Source organism: Hyaena hyaena, unplaced genomic scaffold, assembly GCF_003009895.1.
Source record: "Hyaena hyaena isolate Hyena2069 unplaced genomic scaffold, ASM300989v1 scaffold_13, whole genome shotgun sequence".
Lineage (NCBI taxonomy): Eukaryota > Metazoa > Chordata > Mammalia > Carnivora > Hyaenidae > Hyaena > Hyaena hyaena.
The window spans coordinates 4867128-4884247 of record NW_024080645.1 but is presented as its reverse complement, the minus strand read 5'-3'; the positions used below and the strand labels follow the sequence as shown (position 1 = coordinate 4884247).

The window sequence follows — 17120 nt, the reverse complement described above, 5'->3', positions numbered from 1 at the left end:
GCGGACAGTCTAGTGAGACAAGACAGACTGTGGGAAGAGCGATAAAGACGAGTGATAAACAGGAAACACGCGGCACGGGGCCCTCGCTGGGCTTGGAGGGTAAGGTCAGGGATGGTCTCCCTGAAAATACATGAACGGAAATATCTGAGAGCAAAGAAAGGGAACAGTGTTGTAGGCAGCGGGAGCAGTATATGCAAAGACTCTGAGTCAGGAGAATGGCACATCTGAGAGACAAGCAAATGGCGTGGGGTGGAGATCAGATGACCAGGCTGGCAGATGCCAGCAATGACGCAGGACGGCCGCCCCCGGCACACGCACTGGGCTTCTGTTCTTGCCTCAAGCGTTCAGTCAGGTGTCACTGAGCACCTGCTGTGTGCTAGGCACTATTTAAAAGAACTTTGTTAATGTTTATTTTTGAGAGCGAGCGAGAGAGAGACAATGTGAGCAGGGAAGGGGCAGAGAGAGGGGGAGACACCGAATCCGAAGCAGGCTCCAGGCTCTGAGCTGTCAGCACAGAGCCCGACGTGGGGCTCAAACCCACGAATGGTGAGATCCTGACCTGAGCTGAAGTCCGGTGCTCACCTGACTGAGCCCCCCAGGGGCCCCATGTTAAGCACGATTTTAGACACAGGTTGAAAAAACGCACAAGGCAAGACATGACCCCAGCACTAGGGATCTCAGCCTTTGTCCTAAGAATGATTAAAGGAGAATCTGCCTTTCCAAGACTGTTCTGCTCACACAGTGGAAAAGCCCTCTAGGAGGGATGAGAAGCAGGAAGCTGCCGGGCGCTGCACGTGAGGGGCGGTGGTCGCGTGCGCTCCGCGGGAACCATGGAAACGCACAGGAACAGACGGACAGGAGAGAAAGGGGGGGGGGGGGCTGGGACGCAGGACTGAATCTGGATGCCTGGAAGTGGACCAGGCTTGCTGGGGATCAGGAGTTGGATTTGGGGCATTTAAAAATTACTGATTTCTCCCTCTCTCTCTGACCCTGCCCTGCTCATGCTGTCTCTCTGTCAGGGAAAAAAAAAAAAAAAAAACTTAAAAAAAATTACTGATTTCTATCATCCATTGCATAGAAAGGTCGTTAGTGGTTTTTACCGCTGGGGTGGAATCTAGGGATCGGCACTCTGAACAGAACCTCCATGCGATCACTGAGGCTCGACCCACAGAACCAGCTCCGCTAAGGACCGGGCAGCACTGTGAGTGCAGGGAGTGGATTTGAGTAGTGGTCAAGAGCAAGGGCCCTGAACACAGATAATGTCCATTGGAACTCTGGCCTTTTAACTGTGTGGCCTTGGAGCAACCTTCCCACCTGCAAAACAGGAAACTAACCACACAAGGCACTTAGCAGAGCGCCCGGTGCAGAGTGCGTGCTAAATGCATCTCCACGATCGTGGCAGTGAATGCACATCAGCGAGCCTTCTAACATAAGCAAAAACCCGGTACTGATAAGAGCGATGACGTGTACCTCGAAGGGCAGTCCCGGACGTTGCAGGGCTGAAACCCAGCCAGCGGCTTCTGGAGGTGACGGCAAAGGGCCTCACTCACTTCCTGCCCGCTGGCCACGATGCACCGGGGTCTCCGAATGCGGGCTCCCGAGCGGCCGCAGGTGGCAGAACAATGCGTCCAGTTACCGAGCTCCCAGAAAGGCTCTGCAGAAAGGAAATGAAATGTCATGACGGCCCTGAATGAGATATGATGATGAGGCTGGAGGGGACACGGCCAAAGACCACCAGGAGCTGTCCTCTGGTGAGCTGCCAGTCTGCTTCTTCGAGAAGCTCAGAGAAAGTAAAGCCATCCCGTGGTGCATTTCATTTTCCTTCCACTGACTTCTTGTAATAACCGGCGGGAACGGTGGCCAGCATGGGCCCCTTGAACCCCAGCCTGGGAGAGGTGCTATGGGAGGCCAGCTAGACCTGCCAAAAGAATCCAGAGGGAGGAAGGGGATGCTCAGAGCAGAGCCAAGAAGACGGGCGGGGAGGGCGTCCCCGGGGGTTGCTCTAACCAGTTCTGTTTCTCGCAAGTGGATCAGGCCGAGAAATGAAAGACCATTTAGCAGGGACCTTGGATTAAGCAGTCAGGTTAAAAATGCACTTCATTCCATTCTTACTTTTCCATTAATTCTTAATCTAAACCTCAGCTTACTCCTGGAACCGCATAAATAATTTGTCACGGAGACATCTGGAAAGGTAAAAATGGTAGTTTCCTTTAGCAAAGTTGAGGCTGACCACCTCCAGTAATTGTGGCTTATTAATTTCAGTCCTCATTCCAAACGGCCTTTCCCTTCCCTTTTGACACTCAGTAAAAAGATGAGGTACAATACGATGATGAAAGATTTGTGTGTACAACCACAGAAGGTGCCAGATTTTCCTGTCACAATCACAAATAATTGATAGCTACCAGCTGTGTCCACATACGCCCTCACAGAGCCAAGTGATTTCTGTAACTTACTGTTTTCCAGATTTTCCTTCTGATTTTTGAATTTTTGTCTTAAGTTGCATATGGTATAATTGGCAAAACAAAACAGTATATATTTTTAGTTGGGCCCCTAGGATTACAGTTTAATTTAAAACAATTTTTTTAAATAGCTGTGTTTAGGGAGAAGCTCCCAGGTGATGGGGGTATGGAATTAGATACTTAGCCATCAATTTTTCACGTATCCTTATGGCCATCTTGTGAATTAGATCAGTTTTATTGGTAGAAGTTAGAAAAAGCCAAGTGATTTTGCTCAAGGTCCTTCTCCCAGAACCCAAGTATGTCTGACTCTGCATCTAACTCTTTCTTGTATGTTATACTTCACAAACACACCTTGACACTTCAAGGCAGGGCATATGCATTTCTTTAAAAATGTGGGTTGTTTTTTTTTTCTTGTATTGAGGTGTAATTAACATACAAAAAAAATCCTCAGAAATCAGATGTACAGTTTTATGAGTTTTCCCAATTATATGCACCTTTGTAACCATGATCCAAAACAAGGCATAACACACTTCCTCACCCAAGAAGTTTCCTCTTAATTTAACCAATGTTAATGATTAATTAGTTTATTTTAATCAATTATTTTAATCTGAATTATTTTCATCAATTCCCCTCCCCCACCAGGCAATTACTTATTGATCACCATCAGTGTTCATTACTAGTGTCCCTGTTCTTGGACTTCATGCATTTAGTCTTTTGCATTTGGCTTCTTTTGCTTAACATAACATTTTTGAGATTCACCCGTATTGTTGTACATGTCGGTAGCCCTTTCTCTTTTATTGCTAAATAATGTTCTAATGTCTGAAAATGCCATGCTTGTTTATCCATTCTCCTTTTGATAGCCGTTAGGAAGTGAAGGCTGCTATGAGCATTATTGTGCACATTTTTCCATGGATGTGTTTTCACGTCTCTTGGGTAACTACCTGCGAGCGGAATTGCTGGGTCAAAGGCAGGTGTATGCTTCACTTTATCAGAAACCACCACACAGTCTTCCAGAGGGGTTTACAGATTACACACTTACCACCAATGTGTAAGCGTTTTAGCAGCTGCACACCCTTACCAAGACCTGGCTTTGCCAGTCTTTCTGGTTTCACTCTCCTAGCAGTGGTTTTAATGGTCATTTCCCTGTATATCCACCCCATCTGTGTATCTTCTGTGTGAACCGTTTGTGCAATTGTTTTGCTCAGTGTCTCTTTTGGGGGAATGGGAGGGTTCATTGTTATCTTGTAGGAGTTTTGTTTTTACATAATCTAGATATGAGTTCCTCATCAGACATATGTTCTGCCAAACTTTCTTCCCAACCTACAGCTTATCTATTCATATTCTTAATGGTGTCCTTGATGACCAGACTTTAATAATCTTGACGAAGTTCTGTTTGATAACTTTTTTGGTTTATGGTGAATGATTTTGGATACAAGAGCATTTGAAAAGATCATATTCACTCTCATATAAGACTTCTCAATAGTTTCCTGTGTTTTAGGAATAAACTCTAATTTTTTTAAAATTGAAGTATAACTAACATAGTAACAGTTCTGTACATTACTCAGTGCTCATCAAGATAAATGCACTCTTAATCTTTATCACCTATTTCACCCATCCCCTTACTCACCTCCTTTCTGGCCACCATCAGTTTGTTCTCTGTATTTAAGTGTGTTTTTTAAAGGGGCGCCTGGATGGCTTAGTCGGTTAAGCGTCCGACTTTCGCTTAGGTCATGATCTCGCGGTTCATGGGTTCGAGCCCCGTGTCGGGCTCTGTGCTGACTGCCATCCCAGAGCCTGGAGCCTGTTTCAGAGTCTGTGACTCCCTCTCTCTCTGACCCTCCCCTGCTCACGCTGTCTCTCTCTCTCTCTCCTAGAAATAAATAAAACATTAAAAAAAAAAAAGAGTGTTTTTTAAATCTCTCTTTTTCCTCCTCTTATTTGTTTCTTAAATGTTATATGCGAGCGAGATCACATGGTATTTGTCTTTCTCTGACTTATTTCACTTAGCCTTATACCCTCTAGCTCCATCTATGGTGTTGCAAATAGTGAGATTTTTGATATTTCTTATGGGTAATATTCCATTGTGTACATATGCACCAAATCTTCTTTATCCACTCATCTACTGACAGACACTTGGATTGCTTCCATATCTTGGCTATTGTAAATAATGCTGCTATAAACATAGGGGTGTATATATCTTTTCAAATTAGTCTTTTCTTTTTTTGTCTAAATACCCAATAGTGGAATTACTGGACCATATGGTAGTTCTATTTTTAAACTTTTGAGGAACCTCCATAGTGTTTTCTACGGTTTTACCAATTTACCAGTATTCACACCAATGGTGCCTAAGGGTTCCTTTTTCTCCACATCCTCACCAATACTTGCTATTTCTTCTCTTTTTGATTCTAGCCATTCTTACAGGTATGAGGTGATATCTCATCGTGGTTTTGATTTGCATTTCCCTAATGACTAGTGGTGCTGAACATCTTTTCATGTGTCTGTTGGCCATTTGTAGGTCTTCCTTGGAAAAAAGTCTGTTCAGGTCCTTTGTCTGTTTTAGTCAGACTATATGTTATTTTGATGGTGAGGTGCCTATGTTCTTCATATAGTTTGCCTGTTACCCCTTATCAGGTGGGTCTCCCATTCAGTAGGTTGTCTTTTTCAGAATGTGGATACATGGATGTGGGGGGGGCGGTGTAGGAGGTCCTCAAACAAGATGGCAGCACTGGCAAAGCCAATGTTGAAATAGTCCAAAGGCTTCAGCTATCCCAGTGGCTTCAGACTCATGATATCCAATTTGTAAAGTAATTGATCTGAGAGGGCTCCTTGGCCTCAGGCACCCTTCCACATGGAGCTCCTCTCTGCCTTTGCACTTTCTGTGTCTCTGCCTGGAATGCTGTTCTTCCCCTTCCCAGAACAAGCATCACGGCCTATGTGAAGACCTGGCTGTCTCCTCCAGAGGGAGTCAGGGCCCCTTCCTCGGTGCTGCCAGTGTGCCCACCTGGTCACCCTTTTATTAGAGTACGTGTCACACAGCCTTAAAACACCTGCTCACATGACTGCCCCCTCTCTGGACTATGAGCTTCCCAAGGGCAAGGTGATCCCTTTACCCCAGCCTGGCAAGAGGAAGCACCGGGCAGATACTTGTGGCATGTTGCTGTAGACTGAATGTGTGTGTTTCCCCAAAATTCAGATGTCAAATCCTAACATCCGATGTGATGTTCTTGGTGGGGGGGCTTTGAGAGGGGATGGGGTCACGAGGGTGGGGCTCCAGGGAGCTTCCTCACCCCTGCCATGTGACGACACAGCGAGAAGATGGCTGTGAACGAGGAAGTCCTCGCCAGACACCAGACCTGCAGGCGCCTTGATCTTGGACTTCCAGCCTCCAGAGCTGTAAGAAATAGACGTCTGTTGTTCATGAGCCGCCTAACCTGTGGTTTTTGTTACAGCAGCTCAAACACACTAAGACAAATGAGGAATAAATGGATAATAATGCATTTTCTAATGGCAGTAGTATGCCTGACAGAGGAGAAGAGATATAAATACTCCTGGAGAGAGATGTCATAAATAACATGAATAACGTGAGCTAGACTGTTTGATGGGTGGCCCAGCACTATTTTCCTCTCTTCTATGCTCTCCCTGCATCCGAGAAGGTGGGAGCCTGGTACCTACATTTCTAGAATCCCTACCTGTACAGCTATTCTCTGGGATATGCTCTGCAAAGGAGAGACATTTGCTCAAGATTTAAAAGGTCAAAATGACATCGCCAGTCCCTTTCCTGTAGAGTAAGTATAACAAAGTGTGAGGTGTAACAGCAGCTCATCTGTGTCCTTCTGTGATTTACCCATTTTTGAGCTACAAGAATCTGGGATCATCAGTACTGGTTTTCTGTGCTTCCAGCATTTCTGATTTTCTTACCTCGACCTCTCTCGCTTGGCCTCCTGAAGAGTTCTACAAGCTTGAAATACTTAGATTGGGTTCTCCTGACTGAACACTGATGTCTAACAAAGCTAACAAGTCTAGGGAAGAATTTATGAAAAGAGAAGAATGAAGGAACAGGTTCCAGAATTCTTAACAAATCTCCCCTCTGTGAATATTTACCAAGTTGGCAATCATTTTGAAACTGGAAAACCAATACCCGTTTTATCACAAATATTGATGCACACTTGGGACATGATCCCTGCGGGCCTCCCCGGATCGATTTCTTCTTCAGAAATGTTTTGCTATGGAAGGAACAAGTTGAGCCACAGAAGCCTGAGGGCAAGGGAGAAGCTGGCCAAGCGCCTGGGAATAATTTTACTTATCGAGAAGTGCAAAATACGGAGCATCTTGTAGCGAAACCCTTTCCCTTGCACAGCCCTCTCAAACGCAAATCCTTAAGAAGTCAAAATCTCCGACCTGAAGGTACGGGCTCTCCGGTTGTGTCACTGCTGCTGGCTCCCGTGTTGGATGCCTGGAGCGGAGGCTTTTTATGGTCTTTGGGAAATCCACGTTTCCTGTCCAACCGTCTTTGTTCTGAGAGAGAGAGAAAAGGAGCACTTGTTTGCCAGTTAAACATCATCTAGCTCCTATTCCAGCCTGGGTGTCCTTAGAGAATCCAGCCACTAGGAAGTCAGCTCCTGCCGAAGAAATGTTGTGTCCCGATGCTCAGGCTCTCACACACCTAGGGGTTCGTGGGGGGGGGTGTGGGATACTATCAGGGTTTAGTTAGAACAGCTATGTTAACACGTGGTGGCTCTGCATGTGTTCAAGGCTTATAGCCTAAGACGATGGAGAAAATGGAGTCCCTGTAATTCTGAAAGGGACCGGAGGAAGCAGCTGAGAACAGCAAAGCCCCTCCTCGCAAGAGGCACCTGAGCAGCAGGAGAACGGGTGACATTTTGTAGGGGACCTCACATGGGGGGTGGGCTTTCAGGAAGGCAGTGGAGCTCGAGCATGAGGGCAGGGTGGCGGAGGGAGGGATGCCATGTAGTGAGCAATGGGAGACATTCTTGATTCCAGCCAAGTCAGCCAAGTCATGAGCTGCTAGTGGGAGCGACCCCTGAGGGAAGAGATGTGCAGGGCGGAGCTGAGGCCACCATGGAGGTTCGGGAGTGGAGAGGAGCAGAAGCAAGGGATGAGGCTGGCACTTCTCAGAGCATGGGGAAGGCATGCAGCAATCTGACAGGCTTGGCCAAGCCCATCGGTTAAGAATCTTGCATTCTAAGATCCTCGAAGACCACAGGGTCTCTTTGGGAAGGGAGACAGGGAGGTACACCAGTGCCTTCCTGATCAGCACGGACAGTCTAGGGGGTGTAGTGTGAAGAACGCTCACAGAGAAGGCTAGAGGGGCGCCTGAGTGAGTGGCTCAGTTGGTTAACTGTCTGACTTTGGCTCAGGTCATGATCTTGCAGGCCATGAGTTCGAGCCCTACATTGGGCTCTGTGCTGACAGCTCAGAGCCTGGAGCTGCTTCAGATTCTGTGTCTCTCTCTCTCTGCCCCTCCCCTGCTCACACTCTGTCTTTCTCTCTCAAACATAAATAAATATTAAGAAATTTAAAAACAAAATAAAGAGCAGGCTATATATTTGGGCCCTAGGAAAACTTTCTGTGAGTTTCGGTGCTCCTCATTTAAGTGCCGGGATTAAAAATGACTGCCCCTGACCCTGTGCTGATGTAAGTATCAGAGGACTGAGTGGACATCAAAGTGCTTCCTGCCGGATGACAGTTCCGAGCCCCACACGGGCACCTCCCACCCATCGTGTCCTTGGGCTCCTCCAACTGCCAATAAGAAACACCATGAAGAAGGTTCTTTTCCATCATCTTTTGGTTCAGCAATGAACTCTATAGTAATCTCATGCCACATCCACCAATGACTCAATTTCATGCATCTGTGAAGCACGTATTTAGCACTTACTACACCTGTGGGGGGGTGGGCTGGAGCTACAGAGAAGACTATGGAATGATCCCTAATGTCCATCTGACTGACTTCTGTGATCAACTCTCACTTGGTTCCAAACTCTGGTGGGAAAGAGGAGTATTATTTATTGAGTCCTAAAACCTCAACAATTTAAAGCCCATGTTGGTGACAAGAATTTGCTGAACTCCAGATATATATTTTTAATTAATTTATTAAACTCAACTTAAACAGTGTTAACATACAGTGTAGTATTGGTTTAGGGAGAAGACTCCAGTGATTCATCACTTCCGTATAACACCCAGCCCTCACCCCAACAAGTGCCCTCCTTAATGCTCATCACCCAGGTAGCCCATCCCCCACCCACCTCCTTCCAGAAACCCTCTGTCTTTAAAGGTCTCTTATGGTCTGCCTCCCTCTCTGTATCTTATTTTTCCTTCCCCTACTACTCGGTGATCAAAAAGAATGAAATCTTACCATTTGCAACAACGTGTATTATCCTGAGCAAAATACGTCAGTCAGAGAAAGATGAATATCATATGATTTCACTCACATGTGGAATTTAAGAAACAAAAGGGATGAAAGTAGGGGAAGGGAATGAACTTCAGATATTATCCCGACAGAGAGTAGGAGCAGCCACAACTTGTCATCCTGTGCCGAGGGGCACATTGTGATGAACGTCTCCAAATTACAATACAGACCCAACAGTAAGGTGTCTTAAGACTCAATTTATTAGTATTTATGGAGAACCCACTGTGTGCCCCCAACTATATTATATCCTCAGGGCTGCAAAAACAAAAACAAAAACAAAAAAAACCACGGTCTCTATAATTAAAGGACCTGCAATTTAACTGAGGAAACATAAATACAAGAGGAAACAACTGGAGAGCAATGTGTGTTAGGACTTGCTCCGATACCAACGGTAAGACCAGACAAAAGAGTCAGATGCAATCAGAGGATTTACACAGGAGGCATTAGTTCCTGTGCAAGTGACAGAAGTTGGCCCTGATCTATCCCATGAGAAAGGCAGTGAGGGACACCTCTTCCTTGGAGAGCAGTGTGTCTGGAAGCCATACTTGTAGAGAAACAGCATGTGGGTGGGGGGCTCTGTTGGATGATGGTGCAGGAGACCACACTGACTAGAACAGAGCTCACTGCTGGCCTGGAATGGGGGGTCAGGGCAGCAGATGAGCAAATATACAGGCAGAACACGAAGGGTCTTGATTCTGGGCAGAAAACTATGTGGCACGGTAGGTACTTGGGCAGAGAAGTAGTAGCAAGAAAGGCACAGCCTTCTATGGGAAGACAAGTGCCAGGTGCAGGGCTCAGTGTGGAAGTGGCCAGAGGCAAGCGTGGTTACAACCATGTAATGTCCCTCGAGTTTACTCCGCAAGTCCAGCACGGACGAAACCTTGTACGTATTACGGGAAGCCCTTGAAGCAGAAGCACCAGACACTTACCCAGCAAGTGGAGTGTAGACGTTGCCGTTGCCTTTCCTAGAGGGTTGGTGGCTGTGCAGATGTAGGTTCCTTCGTTTTCAAGGGAAACGTTCTGCAACAACAGGGATCCATTGAAAAGCAAGGAAATATTGTCACTCAGAGGTCCTCCTCTCTTCAACCAAGTTATATTAGGCTGAGGGACACCTTTGGGATAAAAACAAATATGAAAAAAGGCAAATTCCTTTAAGAACAGGGCCATAGAACAACCATAGGACAAATACCGTTCACATTCTGACCACGCAGCAGCGAATGGACTGAATTACATAGAGTAGGAGACGTGGCTGCTTCTAGGTCTGCAGCAACTTGACGGCAGGTGGGAGGTCCCCTTAAAGCAAAGGGCTTTGGCCTACGGTGGACCTGACTGGTTTATGTACGTGAGTCCCTGGGAGCCAAAGAGGGCGGGATTGCTCTGTATCAGGAAAGGAAAGCAACGTGAAGCTGAGTGGGGATGGTGGAAGGGTGCTTGGAAAAGAGGTGGTGGAGCTGGAGGTGGAGACAAGAGAGAAGTTCCCAGAGGTGGGTTAACACAGAGGAGTCTCCAGAAAACAAAAATATCTAATGTGAATCTTTAAGTTGTTTGCTGTGCATAGGCAACAAAAAGCTCCTCCTTCAGAAAAAAAAAACATATAAAATCTTTAGGGACGGGCACCTGGGCAGCTCAGTGGGTGAAATGTCTCACTTTTGTTCACGTTATGATCTTATAGTTTGTGAGTTCGAGCCCCGCGTCAGGCTCTGTGCTGACAGCTCAGAGCCTGGAGCTGCTTTGGATTCTGTGTCTCCCTCTCTCTATCTTCTCCCTCCCCTGCCTGCATTGTTTCTCTCTCAAAAATAAACACTGGTGCACCTGGGTGGCTCAGTCAGTTGAGCATCCGACTTCAGCTCAGGTCAGGATCTCACGGTTTGTGGGTTTGAGCCCCGCGTCAGGTTCTGTGCTGACAGCTCAGAGCCTGGAGCTGCTTCAGATTCTGTGTCTCCCTGTCTCTCTCTGACCCTCCCCTGCTCATGCTGTCTCTCTCTCTCTCTCTGAGAAATAAATAAAACGTTAAAAAAAATTTAAAAAATAAATAAACATTAAATTTTTTTTTAAATCTCTAGGGAAAAAACCTTGTTCATTAAAGCTTTTGTGAGAGAGAAAACTTTCAGGGAACACAAAGAAGTGTTGAGTTTCAAGTCTGGTGGATGTAGGGAGATGCAAAGACTATAAGCACATGAGAAATCGAAAGAATTTCTTCCGCCAGATCTTGAGAGGTCTTAGCATTTTGCTGGCCTGTGAAGTGCAAAACTCAGAGGAACCTCTCTTGGTTCTCTCTTTTTAAAAAAAAAACATTTTAATGTTTATTTATTTATTTTTTGCAAGAGAGAGACAGAGAGACAGAGGGGGTGTGAGCTGAGGAGGGGCAGAGAGAGAGGGAGACACAGAACTGGAAGCAGCTCCAGGCTCCGAGCCATCAGCACAGAACCCGATGTAATGCAAAGTCCTTACTGTAGACAAAGCAAGCACTCCACGAAAGCTGTGGCACCTGACTTCCCACGGTTTACGGCCCCCACCCCCCACCAGCCGGGAGGTACTTCCTATTAGCTCCACCTTGCAGCTGAGAAGCTGGCCAGGTCAACATGAGGCTGCAAACTATGTACGCATAGAAGTGCTAACCGCACGTCCATATGTCTTGTTAGTTATTTCTTCTACACACACATACACACAGAGCCGTCAAACTTTCCAAAGGTTGTCCGCTGGGTAACACAAGAGCCAAGATTCACACCCACATAGTTCATTCCAGAACCGAACTCTTAACCATGATGTAGGTAGGTCTTGCATATTTCTTGATAAATTATTTCCTATGCACCTTACAGTTTTTATTGACACAATAATAAGCAGGCTCTTTAAAAATAGATGTTATCATTGTTTATGGCTGACAATAAAGCTATGCAAAGCTATGAACACTTGGAGATTTCTCTTGTATTGTCGTCTTAGTGGACTTCATTACAGCTAACCCGTGAATAAGCTGGGGACCACGGGTGCCGACCCCCTCCCCCACATAGTCGAATTCCATGTGTAGTTTTGACGCCCCTAAAACTTGACTAGGGAAGCTCTGTCAATAACATACAAGGTCGACTGCATGTATTTCGTGTGTTATACATGTTCTCCGTTGTGTTCTTACACTGGAGTAAGCTAGAGAAAAAATGTTATTAAGAAAACCATAAGGAAGAGAAAATACATGGCTAGCCTGTGTTTATATAAAAAATAAAAATCCCCTTACAGATAGGCCCACGCAGTTCAAACTGGTGTTGTTCAAGGGTCAATTGTACCTTGAGTAGTTTTCAGTTGATTTGTTTTTTTTAAAGGTAAACAATCATATTTACACAGAGTGACATTTTTACTTGTTCTTTGCCAATATTTAGACCTATTATTTCTAACTACTGCTTTGCACTGATGAAGGTCTCTAACAACAATGCTGAATTATATGGGTTACAGTGGGCATATATGCCTCATTTCCAACTTTAAAGAGAATACTACTAAAATTTCTTCCTTAAGTATGATGTTTGCTTTAACGTCTTTTTTTTTTTTTTTTAGGTTTATTTACTTTGACAGAGAAAGAGAGAACACTTGTGAGCGAGACAGGGGCAGAGAGAGAGAGATGGAGGGAGGGAATCCTAATCAGGCTCTGAGCTGTCAGCACAGAGCCCAAAGTGGGGCTCAAACCCACAAACCACGAGACCATGACCTGAGCTGAAGTCAGAAACTTAACTGACTGAGCCACCCAGGCGCCCCGGATTTGGCTTCTGGTAGTTGTCAAACCCAAGAAATTTCCTTTTATTTCTAGCTTACAGGGAAACTTCTAAGTCTCTGAGTTTATTTTAATTTGCTTATTTTAAAGTTAAAATATTTAAAACTACTACTTTTCTTTTGAGTCCAGCTTTGACCACATACTTTGTGTTCTGAAATACAAGGCAGCTATGGCCATCCATTCATTCATTCATTCATTCAGAAAATGTTTCCCAAGTGCCCACCCCACGCGAGACTGTGCTGGTGCTAAGGAGATGATGGTGAACTAAGCTCCTCGAGAAACTTAATTTTAAACAAAAGGAAGAAGAAAAAGAAAAAAACAAAACTTGATTTTAAGGGAGGGCTTTGGAGGAAAGAGGTGCTTGCAGTAAAAGATCAGGGCTTCTGATAAAGGTACACACTGGGTGCTGTCACACGGAGGCTGCGTGTGACGCAGCCTGAAGGGGTGGGACGGTCCCCCCTGGAGGGAACGCCTGCGCTAATTCCCCGGGACAAGGAGGAACAGGGCAAGGGAAGGGGACAGAAGTCGTGGGGAGATTGTTGTAGGTCCAGGGAACAGCGTGCATAAAGTCCTAGACACAAAGGAAAACAGAGCACGCTTGGGGACTCACAGAAGTTTATTATGACTGGAGCTTAAAGGACACCGGTGGGGAGTGTGGGAAGATGAGCCGAGAGCTGAGCAGGTGTCCATCAAATGCAGGTTTATTACCCAGAGTAAGGAATCTGGTTGAATTTATTTTAAGGGAAATAAGAAACGACTGAATTCTTTTAAGCGATAATTATTTTAAACAGTCTGAAAACGCCAGATTGGTGCTTTAGAAATAGCAGCCTGGATGTGATGTAAAACCAGGAAAGTGGGGGGCAAGGGTCAGCAGGCCCAGCTGGGTGGCAGAGACCAAGGTGGGCAGCAGAGGCGGGGGAGACATAGCACTGAGTCAAAGAAGAGATCAAAAGGGAAATTAGAAAATATCTAACACAAATGAAAATAAACATAGGACATAAAAAACCTGTGCGATATAAGAAAAGCGATAATAGGAAAGAAGTTTACAAATGCCTACGTTACAAAAGAAGAAAGATCTCAAACAACCAAACTTTATCCTTCAAGAACCTAGAAAAAGAACAACAAAATAAACCCAACATTAGCAGAAGGAAGATAAAAAACATAGGGATTAGAGCAGCAGTAGGCAAAATAAGGAACAGAAAACCAATAGAAAATATTAACAAAAATAAGAGTTGTTTTTTGAAAAGAGAAAATAAGCTGACAAACCCTTAATCACCCTTACTAAAAATAATAACAGAGTTCAAATAAGTAAAATAAAAAATGAAAAAGGAGATATGAAAACTGATGACACAGAAACCAAAAAGATCACAAATTATGAGTAATTTGAATAATTATACACCAAACCTAGAGGAAATGATATATGCATAGAAACGTACAAACTACCAAGACTGAGTCATGAAGAAACAGACAATCTCAACAGGTGTGAATAACGTATAAGGAAACTGAATCAGTAATCTGAATCCTCCCAACAAACAGAAGTCCAAGACCAGATGGCTTCACTGATGAATTATACCAAAGCTCTAAAGATGATTTAATATAATCCTTCCTAAGTTATTCCAAAACACTTAAAAGGAATAAACACTACTTTTTTTTTTTTTTTAATTTTTTAATGTTTTATTTATTTTTAGGAGAGAGAGAGAGACAGCGTGAGCAGGGGAGGGTCAGAGAGAGAGGGAGTCACAGACTGAAACAGGCTCCAGGCTCTGAGCTGGCAGTCAGCACAGAGCCCGACACGGGGCTCGAACCCACGAACTGCGAGATAATGACCTAAGCGAAAGTCGGACGCTTAACCGACTAAGCCACCCAGGCGCCCCTAAACACTACTTTTTTAATGTTTACTTTTTATTTTGGTGGGGACAGAAAGAAAGTGGGACAGAGGATCTGAAGTGGGCTCTGTGCTGACAGCCAGAACCCAATGTGGGGCTCAAACCACAAACCGTGAGGTCACGACCTGAGCTGAAGTCGGACACTCAACTGACTGAGCCACCCAGGTGCCCCTAGGAATAAACACTTCTAAACTCATTTTATGAGGTCAACATTGTCCTGATACCAAAGCCAGACAAAAATGCTACAAGGAAAGAAAACTACAGGCCAACATCCCTGAAGAACACAGATATAAAAATCTTCAAACAAAAAAACATGGCAAACTGAATTCAATAATACATTAAAAGGATCATATAACATCACCAAGTGGGCTTTATCCCTGGGAAACATGTAAATTAATTAATGTGATATAGATCATAGGAACAGAATGAACGATAAAAGCCACATAATCATCTCAATAAATGCAGGAAAAGTATTCAACAAACTCTAACACTTTTTATGATAAAAACTCTCAACAAATTAGATATCAAAGGAACTTACTTCAACGTAATAAAGACCATATATGATAAGCTCACAACTTATCACCTTTATCATATCCAATGATGAAAAACTAAAAGTTTTTCCTCTAAGGTCAGAAACAAAAACAAATACGCCCACTCTTGAAACCTGCATTCAAAATTGTAGTGGGAGTCCTAGTCAGAGTACTTAGGCAAGAAGAAGAAATTAAAGGCACGGGGTCAGAAGAAAGTAAAATCATCTCTGCTTTCAGATGACATAATCTTTTATGTAAAATCCCTAAAGACTACACACACACACACATACAAACACCAAATAAACAAATTCAGTAAAGTTGAAGGATACAAAATTAACATACAATAATCAGTTGCATTTCTGTACACTAACAATGAAATATCTGAAAAGGAAATTTTTAAAAAAATCTCATTTACAATAGCATCAGAAAGAATCATACTTAGAAATAAACTTAACATAGAAGGTGGAAGACTTGCACAGAGATAAGTACAAAGCAACCATGCAAATAATTAAAGAAGATACAAATAAATGGAAAGGCATCCCATTTTCATGGACAGGAAGACTTAATGTTTTAAATGTCTGTACTATACAATGGGGCACCTGGGTGGCTTAGTCGGTTAAGTGTCCGACTTTCGCTTAGGTCATGATCTCGTGGTTCGTGGGTTTGGGCCCCGCATCGGGCTCTGTGCTGACTGCCAGATCAGAGCCTGGAGCCTGTTTCAGTCTGTGACTCCCTCTCTCTCTGACCCTCCCCTGCTAACGCTCTCTCTCTCTCTCTCTCCTAGAAATAAATAAAACATTAAAAAAAATTTTTTTAAATAAAAAAATAAAATAAATGTCTGTACTATACAGAGCAATCTACAGATTCAATGCTATTCCCATCAAAATTCCAATGGGATTTTTTTTTTATGGAAACAAAGAAAACAATCTTAAAATGTGTATGGATCCACTGAAGGCACTAAAGAAACATTAAGAAAAAAAGAACAAAGCTGGAGGCATCACACTTCCTGATTTCAAAATATATTACAAAGCTACAGTAATCAAAGCAGAATAGTACTGGCATTAAAAACAGGCACACAGGGGCACCTGGGTTGCTCAGTCAGTTGAGCATCAGACTTTAGCTTACGTAATGAGCTCACAGTATGTGGACTTTGAGCCCCACGTCGGGCTTTGCACTGACAGCAAGGAACCTCCTTTGGATTCTCTGTCTCCCTCTCTTTCTGTCCCTTCATCGCCCACTTTCTCTCTCTCTCAAAAATAAGTAATCATTAAAAATTTTTAAAAATAACAGGCACACAGACCAATGGAACACAAGAGCCCAGAATTAGAACCACACAAATATGGTCGACTGATCTTTGACAAAGGTGTCAAGAACACACAAAGAGGAAGAGATAGTCTCTTCAACATATGGTGTTGAGAAAATTGGATACCTACTTGTAAAAGAATGACATTGGACCCCTTTTTACATCATACACACAATATATATAATATATGTGTAATAAAATGGATTAAAGACAAACGTTAAGACCTGAAACTAAAACTCTTAGAAGAAAAGCAGGAGAAAACCTTGACGCTAGTCTGGACAATGATTTCTTGGATCACCAAAAGCATAAGCAACAAAAGGAAAAATAGACAGACAGGACTACATCAAAGTAAAAAGTTTCTGTAGAGCAAAGGAAACAACAAAATGTAAAGACAACCTACAGAATGGGAGAAAATATTTGTAAACACCTTATCTAACAAGGGGTTAATCTCCAGAATATATAAGAAACTCCTACAAGTCAATAGCAAATAAACAAATAACTCAATTTAAAAATGGGCAAAGGAGGAAAAATGGGAGGAGTCCCCCTCCGTCATGCAAAGACACAGTGAGAAGACGCCCTTTGTAAGCCAGGAAGGGGTTCCCCCCAGACACTGAGTGTGCTGGCACCCTGACCTTGGCCTTCCGAGCCTCTGTAACTGCGAGAAACAAACATCTGTGGGTAAAGCCTCCCTCTCCCTCCATCTATAGTATTTTACAGCCCTGGCTGATCAGACAGCTCCAGGGGGATTTGGCTTTGGGGGC

The 17120-nt window shown here is 44.0% G+C and overlaps 1 protein-coding gene across 1 annotated transcript in view; it reads right to left on the bottom strand.

The window, feature by feature from the left end:
• The window catches only part of ADAMTSL3 (ADAMTS like 3), a 293055-nt gene that overhangs the window by 15013 nt on the left and 260922 nt on the right, over nucleotides 1-17120 (bottom strand). Inside the window, exons 23-25 of the mRNA XM_039216731.1 lie at nucleotides 9816-9998; nucleotides 6858-6974; nucleotides 1471-1654 (exon numbers count right to left, since the gene is read on the bottom strand). Coding sequence (XP_039072662.1) covers nucleotides 1471-1654; nucleotides 6858-6974; nucleotides 9816-9998 — 484 coding nt within the window. The remainder of the gene's footprint in view (nucleotides 1-1470; nucleotides 1655-6857; nucleotides 6975-9815; nucleotides 9999-17120) is intronic.